The sequence below is a fragment of the Caretta caretta genome, chromosome 25 (assembly GCF_965140235.1).
Source record: "Caretta caretta isolate rCarCar2 chromosome 25, rCarCar1.hap1, whole genome shotgun sequence".
Classification (NCBI taxonomy): Eukaryota; Metazoa; Chordata; order Testudines; family Cheloniidae; genus Caretta; species Caretta caretta.
This window is the reverse complement of record NC_134230.1, coordinates 5,856,523-5,880,559: the sequence shown is the minus strand read 5'-3', so window position 1 is coordinate 5,880,559 and position 24,037 is coordinate 5,856,523. Positions and strand designations below refer to the sequence as shown.

At 47.9% G+C, this 24,037-nt stretch overlaps 1 protein-coding gene across 3 annotated transcripts in view; it reads right to left on the bottom strand.

The window, feature by feature from the left end:
* The window catches only part of MARCHF2 (membrane associated ring-CH-type finger 2), a 118,453-nt gene that overhangs the window by 22,421 nt on the left and 71,995 nt on the right, over nt 1–24,037 (bottom strand). For 2 of the 3 annotated variants that reach the window (XM_048831157.2, XM_048831156.2), the window contains 2 exons: nt 14,058–14,267; nt 1,454–4,980 (listed from right to left, as the gene is read on the bottom strand). In XM_048831157.2, coding sequence (XP_048687114.1) covers nt 4,822–4,980; nt 14,058–14,267 — 369 coding nt within the window. In that variant the 3' untranslated portion in view covers nt 1,454–4,821. Of the gene's footprint in view, nt 1–1,453; nt 4,981–14,057; nt 14,268–24,037 lie in introns of those variants that run through there. The other variant, XM_075123110.1, reaches the window with a different exon arrangement.

Sequence of the window (24,037 nt, the reverse complement as noted above, 5' to 3'; positions counted from 1 at the left end):
TCTTGAGGTCCCTTTCAGTCCTATGATTCTACACATTCACATTTAGCCATAGTAAAACCCGTATTATTTGGTTGCACCCAATTTCCAAGCAATCCAGATCGCTCTGAATCAGTGACTTGCTCGCTATTATTTGCCACTCCCCCAATTTTTGTGTCGTCAGCAAACTTTATCAGTGATGATTTTATTTCCTTCCAGGTCGTTGCTAGTGGCATAGCATACAGCCAAGAACTGATTGCTGCAGGGCTCCATTGGAGAAATAGCCTCTCGATGAGGACTCCTAATTTACAAATACATTTTGAAACCTATCACTTAGCCAGTTTTTAATCCATGTAGTATGTGCCATGTTAATTTCATATCACTCTCGTTTTTTAACCAAAATATTGAGCAGCCCCAAATTAAATGCCTTGCAGGAGTCTAAGTATATTATGTCAACACTATTACCTTTATCAACTAAACTTTATAATCTCATAAAAAAGTATCAAGTTAGTATGACAGGATCTATTTACTATAAACCCATGCTGATTTGCATTAATTACATTAGCCTACTTTACTTCTTTATTGAGTTCCGCATCAGCTGCTACATTATCCTGCCTGGAATTGATGACAGGTTGAAAGGCCTACACCTACCCAGGTCATCCTGGTTACCCTTTTTAAAACCTGGCACAACATTAGCTTTCTTCCAGACTTCTGGAACTTCCCCAGTGCTCTAAGACTTACTGAAAATCAACCAGCTCTTTTAAAACTCCTGGGTGCAAGTTGTCTAGGCCCGGTGATTTAAAAATATCTAACATCAGTAACTGCTGTTTAACATCCTCCAGAGATACTAGTGCAAGGGAAAGAGTGTTACCACCATATGATGAGACTGTATCATGTTTTTCCCCCAAATACAGAACAGAAATATTTATTGAACACGTCTGCCTTTTCTGCATTATTGATAATTCTACCATTTCCATCTAGTAATAGACCAATATCATTGCCAGGTTTCTTTTTGTTCCTAATATATTTTAAAAACTCCTCCTTATTATCCTTAACTCTGCTGGCCACAGATTTCTCTTTATGTCCCTTTTCAGTCCTAACTTCTGATTTATATTCATTACTATCAACTTCCCCTTTCTTCCATTTGTTACGTCATTTTTTTAGAGTTGCCAACACTTCCCTTCTAAACCAGGTTGGTTTTTTAACCAGTATGGCCTTCTTCCTCCGTTGAGTTGTTCTGGACTCTGAAGCCGAGGAAGGGGCTTGTGTGTGGTGCCTTTAGCCAGAAAGCAGCTTTCAGCTGCAGCCTAGCAGCATAGGTTTCGAAACTCTGGAGCTTTACAGAAGCAGGGCTGCGACAGTCTTCACAGTGCTCTAAATCATGGCCTGGTAAGTGAGACTGGAAGGCTGTTTCTTTCCAGCAAGCATTTGTCACTGAGCACATCCTGCCTCTTCCAATAACAACACAACAACCACAAAAGTTGTTTCACTTTTATTTACATAATCACACGGTGTATTTCCTCCAGGACACTAAAACGTGCGAGAGCAGAGACGCTGATTTTCCAGACTCCACAAGAGCTAAATGTCTCCGCTGGGAAGGAGGAGGCCCTAGAGGATTCAAAAGTGGGTATCACCATTTTACAGGGGCACATGCAACAACTCAGATTACTTGGAAAGTACTATAAATACAAGGCTGCAGAGAGAAAATAAAGCTACACTGCCATGGGAGAGGATCAGCCACCCCCATCACCCGAGAGAGGGACTCCCAGGTTTCGCAGTTGCAGATTTGTATCAACGCTGGGTTTCTATTTGAAAGACTGGTTACATTAGAGTCATTACTATTATCATGTTTCAGAGTAGCAGCCGTGTTAGTCTGTATTCGCAAAAAGAAAAGGAGTACTTGTGGCACCTTAGAGACTAACCAATTTATGTGCTATTTATTTACTATTATCATGAATGCACATATGACTGTGAGCTGAATTTTGAGACTTACGTCTGTGCTAGATGTGTCAAAGGAACCACCTCCCAGGGGCTGGTTGGATCTGGGGAGGTCAAATAAAAGGGAACACATTGGAGAAAAATGCACCCAAGACACAGGTGTCTGCACAGTGAATGGCTGTAACCAGATCTCACACCCCGGGGGAGCATGTGCAACACACTAATGCAGAAAACTGCAAGGAGTGGGAGGCAGCTACTACTTAAGAGCAGTTAAGTCTGGAAGTGTGGCTGTGCTTTTCCAATAACCGAGCAGTCAGTGTCAGTGAGTTCACGTGGCTCTTGGAAAGCACTAGAGAGACCTGGCCAAACCTGTGGAGCAGCCTGCAGCTGCATTTAGGAGCTGCTAGGAGTCTGAATGGGCTCCTCGTGATTTCGCACAAACGCTAACAGGATTTTGATTACTATTGTGAAGCCACCCACAAGCCCCTCAGATTGCACCTCTGCTGAAGGAGCCTTTCACGTCTCACCAGGGCTGTAAGGAATTCAACAGGGTATGCCAGCCTCCTTGGAGAGTCTAGACTGAAGGATAACCAGCAGAAGGGAAGAGACAAGGGCCTTCCCAGGAAGCTGGGGAGAAAGGCAGCAGTGGGAAGAGGGGAGCAAAGCCTCTGTACTGTGTGGATGTGACAAAGGAGAGAACTATTGTCCCAGGTACCAAGGAGCTATCAGACGAGAGAAGAGACTTTCCCTCAATCAGTGATGGGAACATGCACAAACCCGCACCAAACCCTGGGAGAAAAGAGTGAAAGATGTCCCACAGTAACCTACCACCCAATCACCAATGAATAGTGCAAGGCAGACACAGGAGGGAAGCCAGCCACACAGCAAAGCCCTGGCCACATGGAACCATCGACCCCAGGAGAGAGAGCTGAGCATTTCACATGATCAGTTAGGCAAGCATTGCCCATCAAGGATTTTTTTAATTTGATCCAAACCGAAAGCCAGGGAGGGGAGAGGGGCCGCTCTGGCAAAAGGATCCAGCTCAGCCAGGCAGGAGAGAGAACGGAAAAGGGCAGGTTGGATTTAGAATCCAGCAATTTGGGAACTATGGGACTAAGGCTCAGAACTGTGCTATCCAAGCTAAATTCCACCTCTGAGTTCAGCAACTCGAGTCTCAGAATCATGATGCATGGATGCAAGTACAGCTCAATAATTCAAACCTGCCTACTCTTTGCTATTTCCCTTAATAGTTGCAGTATTTGGATCTCAGAATATTGCTCTCTGAAATAGCTCTCTATAATCAGAGCACTTGCCAGGCTGCATTCGCTTGGACCATGGTTACCGAACACCTGCAGACTGGCACTGTGTACAGTAGAATATTAAATAGAGGAGGGATTGTTTGAGGCTCACAGAAGTGGGAGGTGGAAGAGGATGAGGCAAGGACTGAAGGCCAAAGCCAGGAAGAGGAACATTTACACTAGCTATGAACGAAGAGTTGCTGGAAATCCCTTGGCAGATCTTCCACTGCAGGTGTCAAGGGCTATTTGCTAAGCTTATTGCAGAGGCAACTGGATGCACTGGGTGGCAAGAGGAGGAACCCGTGCCCTGGACTAGAGAGTGACCTGGGAGTCCATTCAGCCCTGAAAACCCATGAAAATACCTGAGTTAGGGCCATTGATTGTCCAGGCAGCAATTCCAGTGACTCTCCAAATAGCAGCCCCAGGGGCTGTGTGCATGGAAGGTCACTATGCAGGGAGTCCTGAGGGTTTCCCTCCCTGCTGCTTGGGATGCAGAACATGAATATGTCCAGTGAGATCCACGCAGGAGCTAATGGTAGTGTATCTCAGACTTCTAGCAGGGCACATGTTGATCTTAGGGAACATGAACAGAATACATTAGCCACTGAGAACCCAACTCGGCTCTTTTGGGGTTGGCGACAGCTCCTCTCTCAGCCTTTAGATGGTTTTAAGCACATGAGGGTCTCCTGAATGGGCTGTCTCTGGCCCATGCAGTTATTTTTAGGATCATATCGTCTTAGCACCTGGAGTCAGTCACTGTGTTATGTTTAGCAGGAGTAATAGTATACCAACAGCTGAACACAGCAGAGTCCTAGGGATAAAGTGATAATTTCATATTTTATGAGCTCACAGCTTCAAGTGAGAGTTTTCATATTCTGAAACATTGTGAAATTTGCAAGATTACAGTATTTTACAATACAAAATATCTCCATTCAGTATTATGTCATTTTACTCCTTCTGGGATTATAATAATTATTAAAAGCACACACAACCTTGCCAAAAGGACAATACCACCACTACAGAAAACAAAGGAGAAAACCTGCTGCAATGATCTCAAAATCCATTTAGTGCAAAGGAGACAGGAACTTTTAGCAATGTCCAATGAGAAGTGTTCTTTATATGCTCATTTTGAGAAATGGCACAGATTCAACCTCTGAATGAGATCAGGCTGCCAGCTTCTATACTGAAGCTTAGAAAAATGTCTATATCAACACAAAAGGACTGAAACACAATATGCATGGCCATTAAAAATAATATTTATATATAGCTATATAGAGGGATTTTTTTCCACTTAATGTATTTAGTTTTAAGAAAGAATTCTGGCAGATAAACACATCTGGCTTTCTGTCTCTGTGGATTCAGAGCCCTTTGGGGCCATCTCACACAGCCAAATGTTTATCATCTGTTTGTTTGCCTCAAACTAAAGTACTTGCTGAGTGCAAAGTCCCTTTGGCTGGGATGATTGTTTTGCCAGGTTGCTGCAGCTGTCACACACCTTGTCCGCAGAAAAAGATTCAATCCGCTTCTCTGCCGACATTCCTGCAAAGCCGCTCTCGTCCTCGCCTTGCTCACAGCTGCCCTGTTCGGAGGATATCTGGCATGGGATAACTCACACAGTTGTTTCATCTGCATTCTTCTTCATAAGCTTGGTGGAGAGCAGGGAATGCTGGAGAGGATAAGGGCTCTTGGAGTCCGGAATCATTAAGCGGACTTTCTGATTGGTCCTTCTCCACTCCGAATACAGCTGGCAATGATAACGGAATGAAACCTGATGGACAACAAAGTTTTGGTCTGATTACTGAGCTGCCTGGGCCTGCCAGGGAATGGATGGGAGCTGAATGTCTGTGCCCAGGAGCAGACAATGCTGGGAACAGCTAGTGAGATATAATGGTAGCATTAGCTGCCTTCCTGAGCCCAGCAAAATGTATTCCTGCACTCTTTCCACAGCCCACTGAAGCCAAGGGAGACAAAGCTGTGCCTGAAGTGGCTGGAAGACACCTCTTCAAGCCTTGAGCTTCAAGCCTTTGCTGAGGAATTTCACTGATTGTTTGCAAACTCAAGACTTTGTTTTTTGTTGTTTTTTTATTTTAAGAAATTGTTCCTAACTAGTAACACAGACCAGCTGGATTTGCTGAGAGCACACATTCCTGGGCCAGAGTTTGCTTGATTTGGTTTACACCAGTCCCAGTGCCCTCTGGAGAGGATCTATGGAGATACCATGGAAGTACAGGGTGTCCCTCTAAGGGACTGCAACAGGAATCTTATTCCTGTGCACGAGTTAACCAGAGTGCCAGATCTGGGATTAGAATGAATGTCCCACCAGGCATTCTGCGAGGGAACATTCAGCAAGGCAGGTCTATAGCAGGATCAGGAGGGTGAGTGAATCTCATATGGTCAAATCCCTGCAAGTGGCAGGCGGTGGGGGAGCTTGGCCCTATACTCTGTTTTTTGAAGTTCTTGCAGTAACTTGTTTTCCTGCCTGCAGTGACTACACTTTGGTTGCGCTTCAGCCTTTCCTCATTTCCCTCTGAAAACATTCCTGCTGCCAGAGGGACCCGCATTTCCTCCCACAGCTGAGCCCAGGACTCAGCCTGAACCCAGAAGTGATGCAACTGAAGTTTGCCAGGCCCTATGGCTGGATGGAACAGGAGCCCAGAAGCAGGCTGGGACGATGGACATAGGACTCCACAAACGGTTTCAAATCAGGACGCTGCAGCGCGATTTGGGCTAAGTTTTCACACCAGACCTGGGATTCCCAAAGTTGAAGGGGAGGGGAACACACTTGTCATGGCCTGCCCACAGAGTTGTGAACCATCAACTCCCTCTTTGCTCCCCACCTCCAATGTTCTCCCTTCCTGGCCATATGGCAGCAGACAGCGTGTGTGTGTGTGTTTGGGGAGTGGAAAAGGGATGGAGAGAGAGAACAAAAACAAAATAAAGAGTCACATTCACAAACCCACAGAGAAACTGAACAGAAAACGGAGTGAGGGGCATAACGCTGAAGAAAGGGGGCAACAATCTATGTGGGGAGGGGAAGGCTCCAACAACAGAAGGCTGGGAACTATCCCCCAGACTTTGGTCAGTTCTTTGTGTTTCAGAAAGTGGGGGTGGGGGTGGGCACACAGATACAACATGACACGACACTGCCTTTAGATGTCAAATTCAGACTGATTTCCCCCTCTCTCAGGCCATGTGCTCCTGACTGACAGATTCAACATGCCCTGGAGGTGGGCAAGTGGGGAGCGCGCAGGAAGAACCTGTTCCCAGTAACAATGCCCTTAGCATCCCATGCACAGCTGGGGCAGAGAGCCCAGAAACAATGTCAGTCACAGATTCCCAGTAGTCTATGGTAACTTGTTAACTCCAAGGCAGTGACAGGCAATTTTAAGGCTGTATTGCTGGGCTGCTCTGCTACAATAGAGAACTCTGCATACTGTGGGTAAGAAAAAACGGTTACTAGCCTTTCGTAACCGTTGTTCTTGAGATGTGCTGCTCGTGTCCATGCCATTGTAGGTGTGTGTGCTCGCCACGGGCTCTGGTGCCGGTAGTTTTTGCCTCAGTGGTCTCCGTAGGGGACCGGCTCTGGTGCCCTCTGGAGTGACGCGCGTATGAGCTGGTATAAGGGTTCTGCCAGCCCCCTCCCTCCCTCAGTTCCTTCTAGCCAGAACTCTGACATCGGGGAAGGAGGGTGGGTCATGGAATGGCCATGAGCAATACATCTCGAAGAACAGTTGCAAAAGATTAGCAACCGTTTTTCAAGTGATTGCTCAGGCCCACTCCATTGTAGGTGACTCCCAAGTAGTACCTCTGGAGGCGGTCAGGCTGTGTCGATTTTAACACAGCTTTGCCAAATCCAGCGTCATCTCTGGCCTGCTGGGTAAGGGGGTACGCGTGGTGAATGTGTGTACCGAAGACCATGTGGCAACCCTGCAGATGTCCTGGATAGGAACATGTGCCAAGAAGGCAGCTGAAGATGCCTGATCCCTAGGTGAGTGGGCCTTCACTATCTGTGGAGGTACAGCCTATGCCAACTTGTAACAAGTGCGGATGCAGGTGGTGATCCAGTCTGAAATCCTCTGAAGGGACACCGGAAGACCCTTCATCCTGTCAGCTATTGCAATAAAGAGCTGAGCTGATCTGCAGAAGGGCTGGATGAACTCCAAATCTATCCTCATTGGTCGTGTGAGGCTTGGGAAAGAACACTCCGAGGAAGATATCCTGACTGACATGGAAGTGCGACACCACCTTTGGCAGGAAGGCAAGATAGGGCCGCAGCTGCACCTTGTCCTTGTAGAACTGGTAATGTGTCTGACCGACCACAAAACGTAGAAATCTCCTGTGGCCGGAAAATATTGAGATATGAAAGTAAGCTTCTTTTAGGTCGAGGGCAGCATATCAGTCTCCAGGATCCAGGGAGGGGATGATGGAGGCCAGGGAGTCCATGCAGAACTTCAACTTCTCGAGATACTTTTTGAGGTCTTGTAGGTCCAGGATGGCTGTAGCGCCCCTTTGGCCTTCGGAATCAGAAAGTACCAGAAGTAAAAACCTTTCCCAATTCATTCTGCTGGCACTTCCTTCACGGCTCCCAGCCACAGGAGGGCTTGCACTTTCTGGGCGAGCAATTGCTCATGAGAAGGGTCCCTGAGGAGAGATGGGGAAGGGTGTAGGAAGGGGGGATAGAACAAAATTGGAGGATATACCACGCTGCCACTGTATTGAGGACCCAGCTGTCCGTAGTTATGGTGGTCCAAGCCAGGAGGAAAGGTAGCAAATGGTGGGAAAATAAAGGGTGAGACAGATCCTGGTTGCAGGCTGGGAGGTTGTCCTCGAGCGTCCCCTCAAAATGACGGCTTGTTTTTGGGAGGGGCACGGCTCGAGCCCAAATGAGCCCCCACCACAGGCAATTGGCCTTGGTGACGCCTATATCCCCATCTCTTTCTGCAGTACGATTCCACTCTCGTCTGGCCCATCAACCTCTGCATTTGCTGAGGTTTAAATCTCTTTCTAGCATGGGCTGGAGTGTACAGGCCCAGCGAGCAAAGAGTGGCCTTTGAGTCTTTTAGGCCGTGTAATCTGCTGTCTGTTTGTTCAGAAAACAGGGCCAAGCCGTCGCATGGGAGGTCCTGAATAGACTGTTGGACCTCCGCCAACAGACTAGATGATTGAAGACACGATGTCCTTCTCATGGCCACTGCAGAGTCTGCCATGTTTGAGGCAGCCTGGAGGGAGACTCTTTCAATTGCCCTGCCTTCCTCTAGTGTGGCATCGAACTTCCGTTTGGCGTCCTCCGGGAGTGAATTAGCAAACTTGGCTGTGGACTGCCATACATTGAAGTGATACCTGCCGAGCAGAGCCTGGTGGTTTGCGATGTAAAGCTGTAGGCTTGCTTTAGAATAAATTTTCCTGCCCTACAGATCAAGTCGTTTGGCATCTTAATTTTTTGGGGGTTGAGCAGGACTGCCCCTGCCTTTCGTGCGAGTTGGCAGCCGCGACCACCAGCGACCCGGGAGAGGGCTATGTATATAAGTACTCAAAACCCTTTGCAGAAACATAGTATTTGCACTCTGCCCACTTAGACATGGGTGGCAGGGATGATGGGGTCTGCCACAGGGCTTTTACAATCTTTACTACCCCATTGTGCATGGGTAGAGCCACCTTTGCCAGGGCTGCAGCCGAAAGACATCAAATAGGGAATCCGTGGGTTCGGACATCTCCTCCGCCTGCAGTCCCAGGTTGGTTGCCACCCGTTTAAGCAGCTCCTGGTGGGCTCTGACATCATCCTGAGGCACAGTCTGCAACAGGTCAGCTACTGCCTCATCAGGCAATGAGGTGGTGGCGGCCAGCCCAGGAAGAGGGGCGGGTTCTATGTCCCCTGCCTAGGGAACCACGTCCACTGGAGCAAGTAGTTCTTGGGCCCCTTGAACCGACATGATGTCCGAGCCCAGGAGCGGTTGAGACACTAAGGCCGAAGGTTTTTCCAATGCCCCTGAGACTGAGGGCTGAGACTGAGGTCCCCCAGCCTGGGGAATTGCCCATGGGTTATAGACTTGCCAGGGCCCAGGCCACTGACCCTGCGGCCACATGCCTGCAGCTTGGCTCTGGGAAGAACCTGTTTGCCGTGCAGGTGGCAGTTGATCCCTGGAGGCTATTGACTCCTTGCTCTTAGAGCCCAAGGAGGAACAATTTTTCTCTGGTGACCATGGTGGCGTCACCGTAGGGTAGGTTTCCCCACTATGTCTGGCGGTCTTGTGCCTGCCAATCGGGTAGTGGTATCGGGACCCTGCTGAGCCATGTCGCGTATCCGACAATCAGCGGTGCTGCTCATATGCCCGGTAATAATCTGGAGAACGATGCCACCTGCTTCGGGAATGGTGCGCAGGCTCCGGTGACCGGAAGCATGGAGATTGTCTACAACGCTCCAGCAACCGATGTCTGGATTCCGGTGGCCAGCGACCTGGCTCTGGTGACAGGGCTCCGGTGATTGTCCCCGGGGCTCCGGCAACTGGCGTCGTTCCGAAGAGCGGTGTTGTGACTCTGGGCGGGGAGCGCCGAGGCTCTGGTGAGCAGCGCCTGTGAACCAGGAAGTGGCAACTTTTGGGTGACGGACCCAGTGACTGATGTGTGGATTGCTAGGAACCTGCTGAGTAGCCGTGGGTCTGCGATTTGGGATGCGGCTTTGGTCCTGGCAAGTGGGCTGGGGTATAGTGCCATGGGAGTGACTTCTGCAGGGGTGCCATTGAGGGCTTTCCCTCAGAAACGGGTGGGTAGGAGGGGTCCTTAAGCCTCTCTTTCTGAGGAGCAGGCGGCACCAGGAGGGAGAAGATGTCTTTTGCCACTTGAAAGGGTTCTAGGGTGGACAGCACCATGAGGTATCACATGCCTCTACCGCTCCCTGGGGTAGGAGGCAGGTCACGGGATGGACTAGGCCCAATAGGCGAGGATGCCACCTGGCTATTCTCCAGTGACAGCGAAATGGCCCGACTCGGTCCAGGCTCCTCTTCTCCCTTGTCCTTATGGGACTCTCGGGAGTGTCCCCTCCTGGTGTGCTTCTTGTGCCTTTTGGCTGGTACCGGTGACAAGGACCGGCGTCAGGAGGCAGCCAGTGGTGAGGGCACACTTCTTGTCGATGCCGAAGTACTCGCACCGAGTCCGAATGTGCTGGCTCTGAGGCTGGTGCAAGAACAGACTTCATGAGGAGAGCGTGGTGCCTGATGTCTCTCTCCTTTCTGGGCCAGGGCTTGAATCCTTTGCAAATATGGCACTTTTCACAATGTTCAAAACAAATGTGGGACTCACCCAGACACTTCAAACAACTAAGATGTGGATCTTTGCTTGGCATGGGTTTCTTACAGTGATTGCACAGCTTGAAACCCGGGGAGCAGGGCATGCCCCGTCCCTGGGCTAAGTCCCTCAGGGGACTATGAATAACTAAATACACTAACACTATAAGGAAACTGATAACTGTCTACAACTGTTTACACAATAAAAGTTCAAAGAACACTGAAAGAGAACCACCTGATAGAGCAAGGGGAGCATTCTACCATTGACATTGGCAGTAAGAAGGAACTGAGGGAGGGACAGGGCTGGCAGTGCCCCTTATATCAGCACATACGTGCGCCACGCTAGAGGGCGCCAGAGCCGGTCCCCTATGGATACCACTGAGGAAAAAACTTACAGCCCAATATCCAGCCCAATCTCTAAACAAATACTTTGCCTCAGTCTTTAATAAGGCTAATGAGGCTCTTAGGGATAATGGTAGCATGACAAATGGGACTGAGGATACAGAGGTAGATATTACCATATCTGAGGTAGAAGCAAAACTCGAACAGCTTAATGGGACTAAATCGGGGGGCTCAGATAATCTTCATCCAAGAATATGAAAGGAATTGGCACATGAAATTGCAAGCCCATTAGCAAGAATTTTTAATGAATCTGTAAACTCAGAGGTTGTACCATATGACTAGAGAATTGCTAACATAGTTCCTATTTTTAAGAAAGGAGAAAAAGGTGATCCGGGTAACTACAGGCCTGTTAGTTTGACATCTGTAGTATGCAAGGTCTTGGAAAAAATTTTGAAGGAGAAAGTAGTTAAGGACATTGAGGTCAATGGTAAATGGGACAAAATAGTTTTACAAAAGGTAGATCGTGCCAAACCAACCTGATCTCCTTCTTTAAGAAAGTAACATTTTTAGACAAAGAAACGCAGTGGATCTAATTTACCTAGATTTCAGTAAGACGTTTGATACGGTGCCACATGGAGAATTATTAATTAAATTGGAAAAGATGGGGATCAATATGAAAACTGAAAGGTGAATAAGGAATTGGTTAAAAGGGAGACTACAGTGGGTCATACTGAAAGTTGAACTGTCAGGCTGGGGGGAGGTTACCAGTGGAGTTCCTCAGGGATCGGTTTTGGGACCAATCTTATTTAATCATTTTATTACTGACCTCGGCACAAAAAGTGGGAGTGTGCTAATAAAGTTTGCGGATGATACAAAGCTGGGAGGTATTGACAATTTAGAGAAGGACTGGGATATCATACAGGAGGATCTGGATGACCTTATAAACTGGAGTAATAGTAATAGGATGAAATTTAATAGTGAGAAGTGTAAGGTCATGCATTTAGGGATTAATAACAAGAATTTTAGTTATAAGCTGGGGACGCATCAATTAGAAGTAACGGAGGAGGAGAAGGACCTTGGTGTATTGGTTGATCACAGGATGACTATGAGCTGCCAATGTGATATGGCCGTGAAAAAAGCTAATGAGGTCTTGGGATGCATCAGGCGAGGTATTTCCAGTCGAGATAAGGAGGTGTTAGTCGCGTTATACAAGGCATTGGTGAGACCTCACCTGGAATACAGTGTGCAATTCTGGTCTTCCATGTTTAAGAAGGATGAATTCAAACTGGAACAGGTACAGAGAAGGGCTACTAGGATGATCCAAGGAACGGAAAACCTGTCTTATGAAAGAAGACTCAAGGAGCTTGGCTTGTTTAGCCTAACCAAAAGAAGGCTGAGAGGAGATATGATTGCTCTCTATAAATATATCAGAGGGATAAATACCGGAGAGGGAGAGGAATTATTTAAGCTCAGTACCAATGTGGACACAAGAACAAATGGATATAAACTGGCCATCGGGAAGTTTAGACTTGAAATTAGATGAAGGTTTCTAACCATCAGAGGAGTGAAGTTCTGGAATAGCCTTCCAAGGGAAGCAGTGGGGGCAAAAGACCTATCTGGCTTCAAGATTAAACTCGATAAGTTTATGGAGGAGATGGTAAGATGGGATAACATGATTTTGGCAATTAATTGATCTTTAAATATTGGTGGTAAATAGGCCCAATGGCCTGTGATGGGATGTTAGATGGGGTGGGATCTGAGTTACTACAGAGAATTCTTTCCTGGGTACCTGGCTGGTGAATCTTGCTGATCAGTGATCGCCATATTTGGGGTCGGGAAGGAATTTTCTTCCAGGGCAGATTGGAAGAGGCCCTGGGGGTTTTTTGCCTTCCTCTGTAGTGTGGGGCACGGGTCACTTGCTGGAGGATTCTTTGCAGCTTGAAGTCTTTAAACCATGATTTGAGGACTTCAATAGCTCAGACATAGGTGAGAGGTTTATCGCAGGAGTGGATGAGTGAGGTTCTGTGGCCTGCGTTGTGCAGGAGGTCAGACTGGATGATCATAATGGTCTCTTCTGACCTTGATATCTATGAATCTATGCGGCGAGCACACACACCTACAATGGAATGGACATGAGCAATCACTCAAAGAAGAAAGGACTGCTCTGCTACAAGAGACTTACAGGTACAATTTCTCAAGTGAGAAGAAGAGGGCAGGTCTCCTCCAGCTTGGCTGGAGTCTGACTTTTAAACAAACCACTTTGTGGCCCCTGTGCATTTTCTCAGAGCTTTTAAGAAATCCTTTTGGTAGCTTCCTACTGGAATTTCAGTGACCCCAGCTGATCTCCAAGAGGAGTCCCACAAACCATTCTATAGACTAGTGCTCCTTTCCCCTCTTCGCCATGACAGTGCTGCTCTTGGACAGAGCCTGACTATACCTCACTGATATATTTAATAGAGCCTTTGACCAGGCTGACAGGAGTGCAGATTCCTGTGTTCTTATCCACAGTATTGTTTTTACCGGAGTGCCAAGATCCTGGGATTTTTATTTGAAAACAGGAAGACAAAGAACAGTAGGGCTTCTTACTCCTCTCCCCATTCTTGCTAACCAAACCGGTCCCCATGCTAATGTCAGGCTTGGTCTGTCCACGTCTACATCCCACACTGCACACACTACACCAAAAGGGCTGTTGCCCTAATGTCCATCTGTAGATGTTCCTGATGATATGCAGTGAGTTAGCATGCACTGGCAGAAACTCATTTCCAAGTGTCATTGACCTCAGCACGTTACATTTTAAAATTTCATTTATTTGTATTTAATGGGAACAGCCAAAGATTTGCCTCTTGGTATGGACTAAGGACGGGGCAGCTATGGAGGAACTGCAGACACATCCATGACTGAGCTCTGGAGGGGAGGGATAGCTCAGTGGTTTGAGCACTGGCCTGCTTAAACCCAGGGTTGTGAGTTCAATCCTTGAGGGGGCAATTTAGGGATCTGGGCCAAAAACTGGGGATTGGTCCTGCTTTGAGCAGGGGGTTGGACTAGATGACCTAGTGAGGTCCCTTCCAACCTTGATATTCTATGATTCTGGGAAAACAAACTATCCTCCTGGGATGCTCTGCTTTCAATTCCCGTAACTGAGAAACCACTTTAAATGTAACAGGGCCCTGGGCTCAGGTACTGGGTGGCACTTGGCAACTGTTACATTTCACTGTTCACTCACCAGTGTCCAAAGGACGTAGATAGTAAAAAGTGCAATAGTAAGTGCTATCAGTCCAATGGCTTCCAGCCGGCTGTTGAACTGCAAGTGATCCTGGGCACCACGAAGACACAGCCAGCCCGAGATTGCTGCCAGGGGAGTAATGAACAGAAAACACACCATGTCACAGAAGAGGGTCCTCTTCTCATTACGAGGGCCAGGATCCTTCAGCCACTACACGAAGAAGAGGAAAGAGATGATTAGGCAGTGACACACAAGAGCTAATACATACGCACGTGTGGGAGCGAAATAGGAGCTATAGTGTGTTTGCTTCTCATTATTTGCATCCTATAAATGCACCTGGTGCTTTATAACAATAACAACGCACAAGGCCTCATAAAAACTGGTTAAAAATGCAGAGCATGTTTTTAAACACTAACCAAGCATACGGGAGGTGTTAACACATCTGCATGTGCAGAGGGGAACACCTGACTAAGAGCACTCAAAGCAGAGTGCTGCTCTCCAAACAGCAGCAAAGGGCAGGCTGCTGCTGGCAGACAAGGCACCTTAGAAGTTGAGTGCAGTTCTTTCTAGGTGATGCTTACTGTAATCTTACAATGCAAATGAGCCAGCATCTTCTTGCCCAACACTTCATGCAGGATTCATTGCTTTAGCAGTGAGGATTCATCTCTTGTATTGAGAGGTTTTGTTTTAGGCCTGCAATCCAATCAAGCTGGCTCTGGGACCTGGGCAGGGAGCTGAGAGGAAGCAGGAGTTCCTGTTCACTTTGCCAGCAGGAGACATTTCTTTCACTGAATTAGAGAGAGCAAACACATCCTCCAAAGGTGCTGAATCTGAGTGATATTAAACATGCCACAACAGTCAAAACAGAGTGAGCTGGTTAGAAAATTTCTGACTAAACCACGGACTCAGTTTGATTTTGCTGAAGGTCTGATGGAATTCAGTCAGGGCTCTGATGGAAACCTACCTGGTTTTCCACCAGCTTGCCTACCTGGGTCCTCAGCAGCCTGCCTGGTAGGCTGTTGGGGACCCTGGGCTCCCAGGTCCAAAGCCCACCAGGCGGACTGCCTGGAGGTGGGATGCCATTCCCATCTGAAGACTAAACATTTTTGGGTTTTGTTCCTAATTAAACCAAATTTTAAAATCCTCCATTAAATGGAATTGCCTTTCTCTGCCAGCTTTAAAATTGAGAGATCTCCATGATTTTGCTTCACCTTGGGCCTCTCCTAGGCCCTGCAGTCCAGTGACTCTACCGATGCTTACCCAGACCCTTCTGTCTAGGGGATGATTAACTCCAAATAAGATATTCTTGATGCTGTCATCACCTCAGAGGCAGCAAACTTGGGGGGAATAATCCCTGCTGAATTAACTAAGTAGGAAACCAGGATGAGAAAAAACCCCACCACGCAGGATGTGGACTGAAAGCCTCTTGCCTGAACAGGGCAGGCTGGCTGCTGAGCGTTGGAAAACCAAGTACAGTCAGGGGAAGGCGACTCAAACCCACCTTCTCTTATAGCGCACCCTGGGTCAAAAGCTCTGACTCAGCTGTAAAATGACCCCATGTACTAGGGAAAGCCTCCCACAAGGGACTCAACTGCTCTTTCCCCCATCTCAGCCCAGCCACATTGGCCGGGGAAGGGATTTTGCTATTTCCACAAATAAACTTGTGGGCAAAGGAGCTGAAACCTTTGTTTCACGCTGACAAAGCTCAAAGTCAACGTCATTTCCATTGTGTGAAGAGCCATTGGCAGCCGCATTGCACAACAGTCCCGAAGACACCAGTCAAAGCAAGGGCTCCGGGCCGCGAGACACTCACCAGACAGATGCTCTTTGCCAGGACACTCTCCCTTCTTTACAGACTTGCTCACTTTCTCCCTCTGTGCATTTGGTGATGCAGTGATTTCCATCACAATGAACCCTTGTTCTGTGTTACCAGGGTGAGCCTGTGTAAATGTTCTCTTTCTAGTGTACTAATCAGAAGGTAGGAAGCTGTTTTAGTAAGAACCCAGCTCTTTCTCTCCCTCCAGACAGAGGATACTGATACCTCATTATTTGTTTCTTGCAGAATGGTCTTGACTTAGTAAAAGTGCTGCTTAATTTTTACGGTGGACACCAAGTTTTACAACAGGAGTTGCTCTCCTCTGAGGATTATATTATATTTAGCCTTCCATAAAGAAAAAGAAAAGAAAAGAAGGAAGGAATCTGTAGGTGCTAGCCATACCTAAGGTTTCTATGGTGAGGTGTAATGCAGACCAAGCTTTTGGATTCCCGCTTGGTCTGTTGGATCATATTAAAGAAGTTCTGTATTAGAATCACAAATGAGTTTGATTCCCCATAGTTTAAATTCCAGGGTATTACTAATTAAGAGGTCTCTTGGTTTTTGGTACTGTTTCATTAACAGTGGGAAAGTGTGGGCCCCTTAATGAATGAGGGAGGCAACCTAGTGACAAGAGGATGTGGAAAAAGCTAATGTACTCAATGCTTTTTTTGCCTCTGTCTTCACGAACAAGGTCAGCTCCCAGACTGCTGCGCTGGGCATCACAACATGGGGAATAGATGGCCAGCCCTCTGTGGAGAAAGAGGTAGTTAGGGACTATTTAGAAAAGCTGGACGTGCACAAGTCCATGGGGCCGGACGAGTTGCATCCGAGAGTGCTAAAGGAATTGGCAGCTGTGATTGCAGAGCCATTGGCCATTATCTTTGAAAACTCGTGGAGAACTGGGGAAGTCCCGGATGACTGGAAAAAGGCTAATGTAGTGCCAATCTTTAAAAAAGGGAAGAAGGAGGATCCTGGGAACTACAGGCCAGTCAGCCTCACCTCAGTCCCCGGAAAAATCATGGAGCAGGTCCTCAAAGAATCAATCCTGAAGCACTTACATGAGAGGAAAGTGATCAGGAACAGTCAGCATGGATTCACCAAGGGAAGGTCATGCCTGACGAATCTAATAGCCTTCTATGATGAGATTACTGGTTCTGTGGATGAAGGGAAAGCAGTGGATGTATTGTTTCTTGACTTTAGCAAAGCTTTTGACACGGTCTCCCACAGTATTCTTGTCAGCAAGTTAAAGAAGTATGGGCTGGATGAATGCACTATAAGGTGGGTAGAAGGTTGGCTAGATTGTCGGGCTCAACGGGTAGTGATCAATGGCTCCATGTCTAGTTGGCAGCTGGTGTCAAGTGAAGTGCCCCAGGGGTCGGTCCTGGGGCCGGTTTTGTTCAAAATCTTCATTAATGATCTGGAGGATGGTGTGGATTGCACTCTCAGCAAATTTGCGGATGATACTAAACTGGGAGAAGTGGTAGATACGTTGGAGGGCAGGGATAGGATACAGAGGGACCTACACAAATTGGGGGATTGGGCCTAAAGAAATCTGATGAGGTTCAATAAGGATAAGTGCAGGGTCCTGCACTTAGGACGGAAGAACTCAATGCACAGCTACAGACTAGGGACCGAATGGCTAGGCAGCAGTTCTGCGGAAAAGGACCTAGGGGTGACAGTGGACGAGAAGCTGGATATGAGTCAGCAGTGTGCCCTTGTTGCCAAGAAGGCCAATGGCATTTTGGGATGTATAAGTAGGGGCATAGCGAGCAGATCGAGGGACGTGATCGTTCCCCTCTATTTGACATTGGTGAGGCCTCATCTGGAGTACTGTGTCCAGTTTTGGGCTCCACACTACAAGAAGGATGTGGATAAATTGGAGAGAGTCCAGCGAAGGGCAACAAAAATGATTAGGGGTCTGGAACACATGACTTATGAGGAGAGGCTGAGGGAACTGGGATTGTTTAGTCTGCAGAAGAGAAGAATGAGGGGGGATTTGATAGCTGCTTTCAACTACCTAAGAGATGGTTCCAGAGAGGATGGTTCTAGACTATTCTCAGTGGTAGAAGAGGACAGGACAAGGAGTAATGGTCTCAAGTTGCAGTGGGGAAGGTTTAGGTTGGATATTAGGAAAAACTTTTTCACTAGGAGGGTGGTGAAACACTGGAATGCGTTACCTAGGGAGGTGGTAGAATCTCTTTCCTTAGAAGTTTTTAAGCTCAGGCTTGACGAAGCCCTGGCTGGGATGATTTAATTGGGGATTGGTCCTACTTTGAGCAGGGGCTTGGACTAGATGACCTCCTGAGGTCCCTTCCAACCCTGATATTCTATGATTCTATGATTCTCTCCCTCTATGTGTGAAACTTGCAAGCTGCTAATTGTGTTAGTACATTCTAAGACAGAGTCTGTTCTCAAAGCAATTCCTTGTAACAACAACTACTCACACAGAGAGAGACTCAAAGCAATACTCTGTAACAACAGAAACAGCACCCAGAGACTCCCCGCCCTTTTGTATTCATCTCGCTTTAACAATTGTGATTAAAATAGAGATAGAGGATGTATGTGGATGGATGCTTGGTGTGGATAATAACTGAATGATCAGGGAGCTGCCAGCCTAAGAATCCAGTGTCCATCAGCTGAAGAAGGCGTCAAGTGGAAATAACCAGAGGACACCCGGAGGGCAGACTGGAATCCACGCAACAGCCTCAAGAATGGGAGAACCAAAGAACAAGATAACATCTGCGGAAAAGGACCTAGGGGTGACAGTGGACGAGAAGCTGGATATGAGTCAGCAGTGTGCCCTTGTTGCCAAGAAGGCCAATGGCATTTTGGGATGTATAAGTAGGGGCATAGCGAGCAGATCGAGGGACGTGATCGTTCCCCTCTATTTGACATTGATGAGGCCTCATCTGGAGTACTGTGTCCAGTTTTGGGCCCCACACTTCAAGAAGGATGTGGATAAATTGGAGAGAGTCCAGCGAAGGGCAACAAAAATGATTAGGGGTCTGGAACACATGAGTTATGAGGAGAGGCTGAGGGAGCTGGGATTGTTTAGCCTGCAGAAAAGAAGAATGAGGGGGGATTTGATAGCTGCTTTCAACTACCTGAAAGGGGGTTCCAAAGAGGATGGCTCTAGACTGTTCTCAATGGTAGCAGAAGACAGAACGAGGAGTAATGGTCTCAAGCAATGGTAGCAGAAGACAGAACGAGGAGTAATGGTCTCAAGTTGCAGTGGGGGAGGTTTAGATTGGATATTAGGAAAAACTTTTTCACTAAGAGGGTGGTGAAACACTGCAATGCATTACCTAGGGAGGTGGTAGAATCTCCTTCCTTAGAGGTTTTTAAGGTCAGGCTTGACAAAGCCCTGGCTGGGATGATTTAACTGGGAATTGGTCCTGCTTTGAGCAGGGGGTTGGACTAGATGACCTTCTGGGGTCCCTTCCAACCCTGATATTCTATGATTCTATGATCTGGCAGCATGGAGCCGTCAGAAATGTGCCATCTGCTGATAGATTCAGCAACAGCATGATGAAGCAATTCCCATAGACTGGCATAGGAAGAAATTCCTATAAAAATGGACTCTAGAAAGTGAGAACTTTGGGGTCTGATTCTGCAAACCAACTTCCAGGAGCATCAGAGGAGCATCTAATAAGGCCCTGCTCCCGCCTCATGTCCAGGCCACCTGGCCAGTGGCTTGGCATGAGCAACTCTAAAGCTGGTAACTATGATAACAACCTTGCAGAACCTGTGTGTGTGTGTGTATGAATGAATGTGTGAATAAATATGAAATTGAATGGAATGTTAGAGCTATAACTAACTGCTTACTATGATTCTTTCTGTATTCACAATAAATGTGGCATTTTGCCTTTTCCCCTTTAATAAGATCCTGCTGGTTTTTATTTTATTGGTATAACAGGTCCATGCTCCAGAACTGTTGGGTTTCTTCTCATTCAAAAATTATTAAAACAAACAGCAAAACAAGAGACCAAACCAACCGACAGAGCACTAGAGAGAGAGTCACAGTACTGGGAAGGGAAGACACCCCAAGAGAGCCAGTGGCCATCCAGGCATAAGAACTGTAACAGAGGGGATTGCAGTGGGGTGAGTTCTATGGTAGGGTCACTGGGAATAAGAGAGTCGCAAAAAGCAGTTATGCTGTAGGTGACGCTATAATTAAACATTCAGTGCAGGGTAAGGGCAGTTTAAGCTAACGTAACCTCTGACTCCAGAGGGAGCGCCTTCTGCAATGGATTCCTGGGTACCCACTGCTGCAGAGGCAGACTGAGCCGACAGGGCAGTGGTTAGGCACCCCACGTGTACAGGTTGAGGACATTGCAAACAGGGCTGGTGATCTGCTAAGAGAAGGGGAAATGAGAGTGGAATAAATACTACAGAGCCACTTAAATCAACAGCTGCTTAGAGAAGTGGTTTGCACTAATCCATTTATGTCTCCCTGTTCTACAGAAGTAGTTTAAGAGGATTATGGCTCAATAGCCCACTTCTCACCCAGTCCATCACCACCACCCTGCAAGCCATCGGACCCCCATGTGCTGCTGTGTTAGGAGCGTGCAGTCTGAGGGGTCCTGGCACGTCTCTTGGGCACTGGCATCGGTCAGAGAGGGGAGCCCCAGAAGCAGGCCTTTTCTTGCTCTGCCCTCTTGGTGCAGCTGTGCCGCGGCTCCGGGCCATGCGATAGCGGTGAGCTGCAGCTCTCTGTCCCCTGCCTCTCTCTGCTGGAGGTCTCGGCCTGGAGCAAAGCTACTCCCTCCCCAGTAGGTGGAAATGCCTTCAGCTGGAACTGAAACAAAACTGCAGTCTCCTCTCGTGGAACACCCAGCTCCACATGACAGGAATTGGGCTTGTAGCATTGCTTGGTGCCACTCAGTGAAGAAATGTATTGAAGGAAGCCAGTGGCTGCAGTATGGCCCAGTGAAGCACACTTCAAAGGGGGAGGGCAATGAGCAGGATCCCACCTTGTGTAGCGCGATGAGCAACAAAATACCCCAAGAAGAGGGAAGAGTGAGAGCGTCACTGCCGGAGCCTGGCCAAGCAGTGCCGAGGAGGAGGGAGCAGCTTTGCTGCAGGCCGAGTACTCCAGCTGAGAGAGGCAGGGGACAGAGAGCTGCAGCTCACTGCTATCGCATGGGCCGGAGCCGCGGCACAGCTGCACCAAGAGGGCAGAGCAAGAAAAGGCCTGCTTCTGGGGCTCCCCTCTCTGACCGATGCCAGTGCCCAAGAGACATGCCCGGACCTGTCCAACCAGCAAGGACCTGCATGCTCCTAACTCGGCAGCACATGGAGGTCTGATGGCTTGCAGGGTGGTGGTGATGGACTGGGTGAGAAGTGGGCTATTGAGCCATAATCCTCTTAAACCACTTCTGAAGAACAGGGAGACATAAATGGATTAGTGCAAACCACTTCTCTAAGCAGCTGTCAGTTTAAGTGGCTCTTTTGTAATTATTCCACTCTCATTTCCCCTTCTCTTAGCAAATCACCAGCCCCTGTTTGCAATGTCCTCAACCTGTACACGTGGGGTGCCTAACCACTGCCCTATCGGCTCAGTCTGCCTCTGCAGCAGTGGGTACCCAGGAATCCATTGCAGAAGGAGCTCCCATGGGAAACAGAGGTTACAATAGAGATAATAGGTAGGGTGGGGACAGGCTGTGAAGAGCATTGAATGTGAAGACAAGCAGTTTATGTTTGATGTGATAGAGAAGGGGAAGCCAATTGATGGATGCAAAAGGAGGGGAGACACAGCCAAAGCAACAGTCTAGGAGAATGATCTTTGCAGCAGCATTCTGAATAGATGTGAATGAGGCAAGATTGCATTTGTCAAGGCCAGAGAAAAAGATGTTGCAATAGTCGAGTTCACAGGACATGTCTATACAGCAGAGAAAAGCCAGCGACTGAGATTCCCTGAGATTTAATCTGAATCTGCTGGGCTGTAGTTTGAACCTGTTGCCTCTTGTCCTGCCCTGTGTGGCAAAAGAGAACATTTCTCCATCTTTTTTATGGCAGCCTGTGACAAAGCGGGACTGTTCCTAAAGTTTCCTCTGAATATTGTGGGGGTGCCTCAGTTTCCCCTGTGCAGTTCTCAAGTATCTAGGCGGTGGGATAAGGGTGTATGATTGTTGCAGAGCCCTAGAGGGCAGGTGTGTGCAGGGGTCTGGACCCAGAGAATGGCCAACATCCTGTTTCCTGGCAACTGATGGCCTGGCCCTTCCCCCCTGCAAGGTGAGAGCTAAAGGGTTGGAGAACAAAGGAATCAGGTGACCTCCTGGCCCGGGAAAGGGACACTAGGAGGGGCTGGAGAGAGTTTCATTTTGGGGCTGGCTGGGGACATGGAGACGCGGTTGTCTGGCTCACTGCCCCCCAAAATGGACCTGGCTGAGGGATCCTGTTCTCTGCACCTCCAAGTTCCGTTTTAGACCATGTTCCTGTCGTCTAATAAACCTATGTTTTACTGGCTGGCTGAGAGTCACGTCTGACTGCGAAGTTGGGGGGCAGGACCCTCTGGCTTCCCCAGGACCCCGCCTGGGTGGAGTTGCTGTGGGAAGCACACGGAGGGGCAGAGGATGCTGAATGCTCTGAGGTCAGACCCAGGAAGGTGGAAGTTGTGTGAGCTGTGTGTCCTGAAGACAGTCTGCTCACAGAAAGGAGACTTCCCCAGAGTCCTGACTGGCTTCGTAGGGAGCAGTTCCAGAGCATCGCCCGGGGACTCCATGACACAGCCTTTCAAGTATTTGAAGACTGCTACCATGTCCCCCCTCAATTTCCTCTTTTCCAAACTAAACGTACCAACTTCCTTCAGCCTTTGCTCGTATGGCTTGCATTCCATCCCTTTGATCATCATTGTTGTTCACCTCTGGATCCTTTCCAATTTCTCCACATACTTTCTATACATTGGTGACCAAAATTAGACACCGTATTCCAGCTGAAGCCTAACCAGCACCGAGTAGAGCAGTACTCTCACTTCCCGTGACTTGCATGCTACGCCTCTGTTAATGCAACCTAAAATTGCATTTGCCTTTTTTTTTTTTTTTTTTGCAACAGCATCGAACTGCTGATTCATGTTGAGGTTGTGATTCACCACAACTCCCAGATCCTTCTCAACAGTGCTGCTGCCAAGCCAGTTGTCCCCCACTCTGTATTTGTGCATTTGGTTTTTTTTCTCGGTGTAGCACCTTATATTTGTCTTTGTTGAATTTCATTGTGTTGTCTATAGCCCAGTTCTCCAATTTATCAAGAACCCTCGCTATCTTAGCTCTATCCTCCAAAGTGTTGGCAGCCCCACCCAGATTTGTGTCATCTGCAAACTTGATCAGTCTGCTCTCTATTCCTACCTCCAGGTCATTAATAAAGATGTTAAATAACACCAGACCCAAAACAGATCCCTGTAGAACCGCACTTCAGACCTCCCTCCAATCTGACATCATTCCATTAATACAGGTTTCAGAGTAGCAGCCATGTTAGTCTGTCGGATGCACGAAAGCTTATGCTCAAATAAATTTGTTAGTCTCTAAGGTACCACAAGTCCTCCTTTTCTTATTCCATTAATAGTTACTCTGTTTGCAGTTTTTTAACCAGTTATGTATCCATTTAATGGTAGGTCTGCCAAGCTCGCATTTCTCCAGCTTACTTATCAGAATGTCATGTGGGACTGCGTCAAAAGCCGTGATGAAGTCCGCATTCCCCCATTCTCCAAACTAGTTACCCTGTCAAGGAAGGAAATCAAGCTGGTTTGGCATGATTTGTTCTTGGTAAATCCATACTGGTGCTAGCGATTACCCCTTCATCCTCCAGGTATTCGAAAATTGAATGTTTTATACATTGCTCTAGTACAGGGTTTCTCAAACTGTGGGTCAGGAACCCAAAGTAGGTCAAGATCCCATTTTAATGGGGTCGCCAAGGCTGGTGTTAGACTTGCTGGGGCCTGGGGCCGAAGCCGAATGGCCTGAGGGCTTTAGCTCTGGGAAGAGGGGCTAAGGTTACATTCCCCCTGCCCAGAGCAGAAGCCCTTGGGCTTTAGCTTTGGCCCCTTCCCGCACCCAGGGCGGTGGCGGTGGGTGGGGTGGGGTGGGGCTGGGCTTCAGTCCCCCCTCCTAGACCATGAGAGTTTGGGTCAGAGTTTTAGCTTTGTGGATGAAGGGGAAAGGCCACTGGC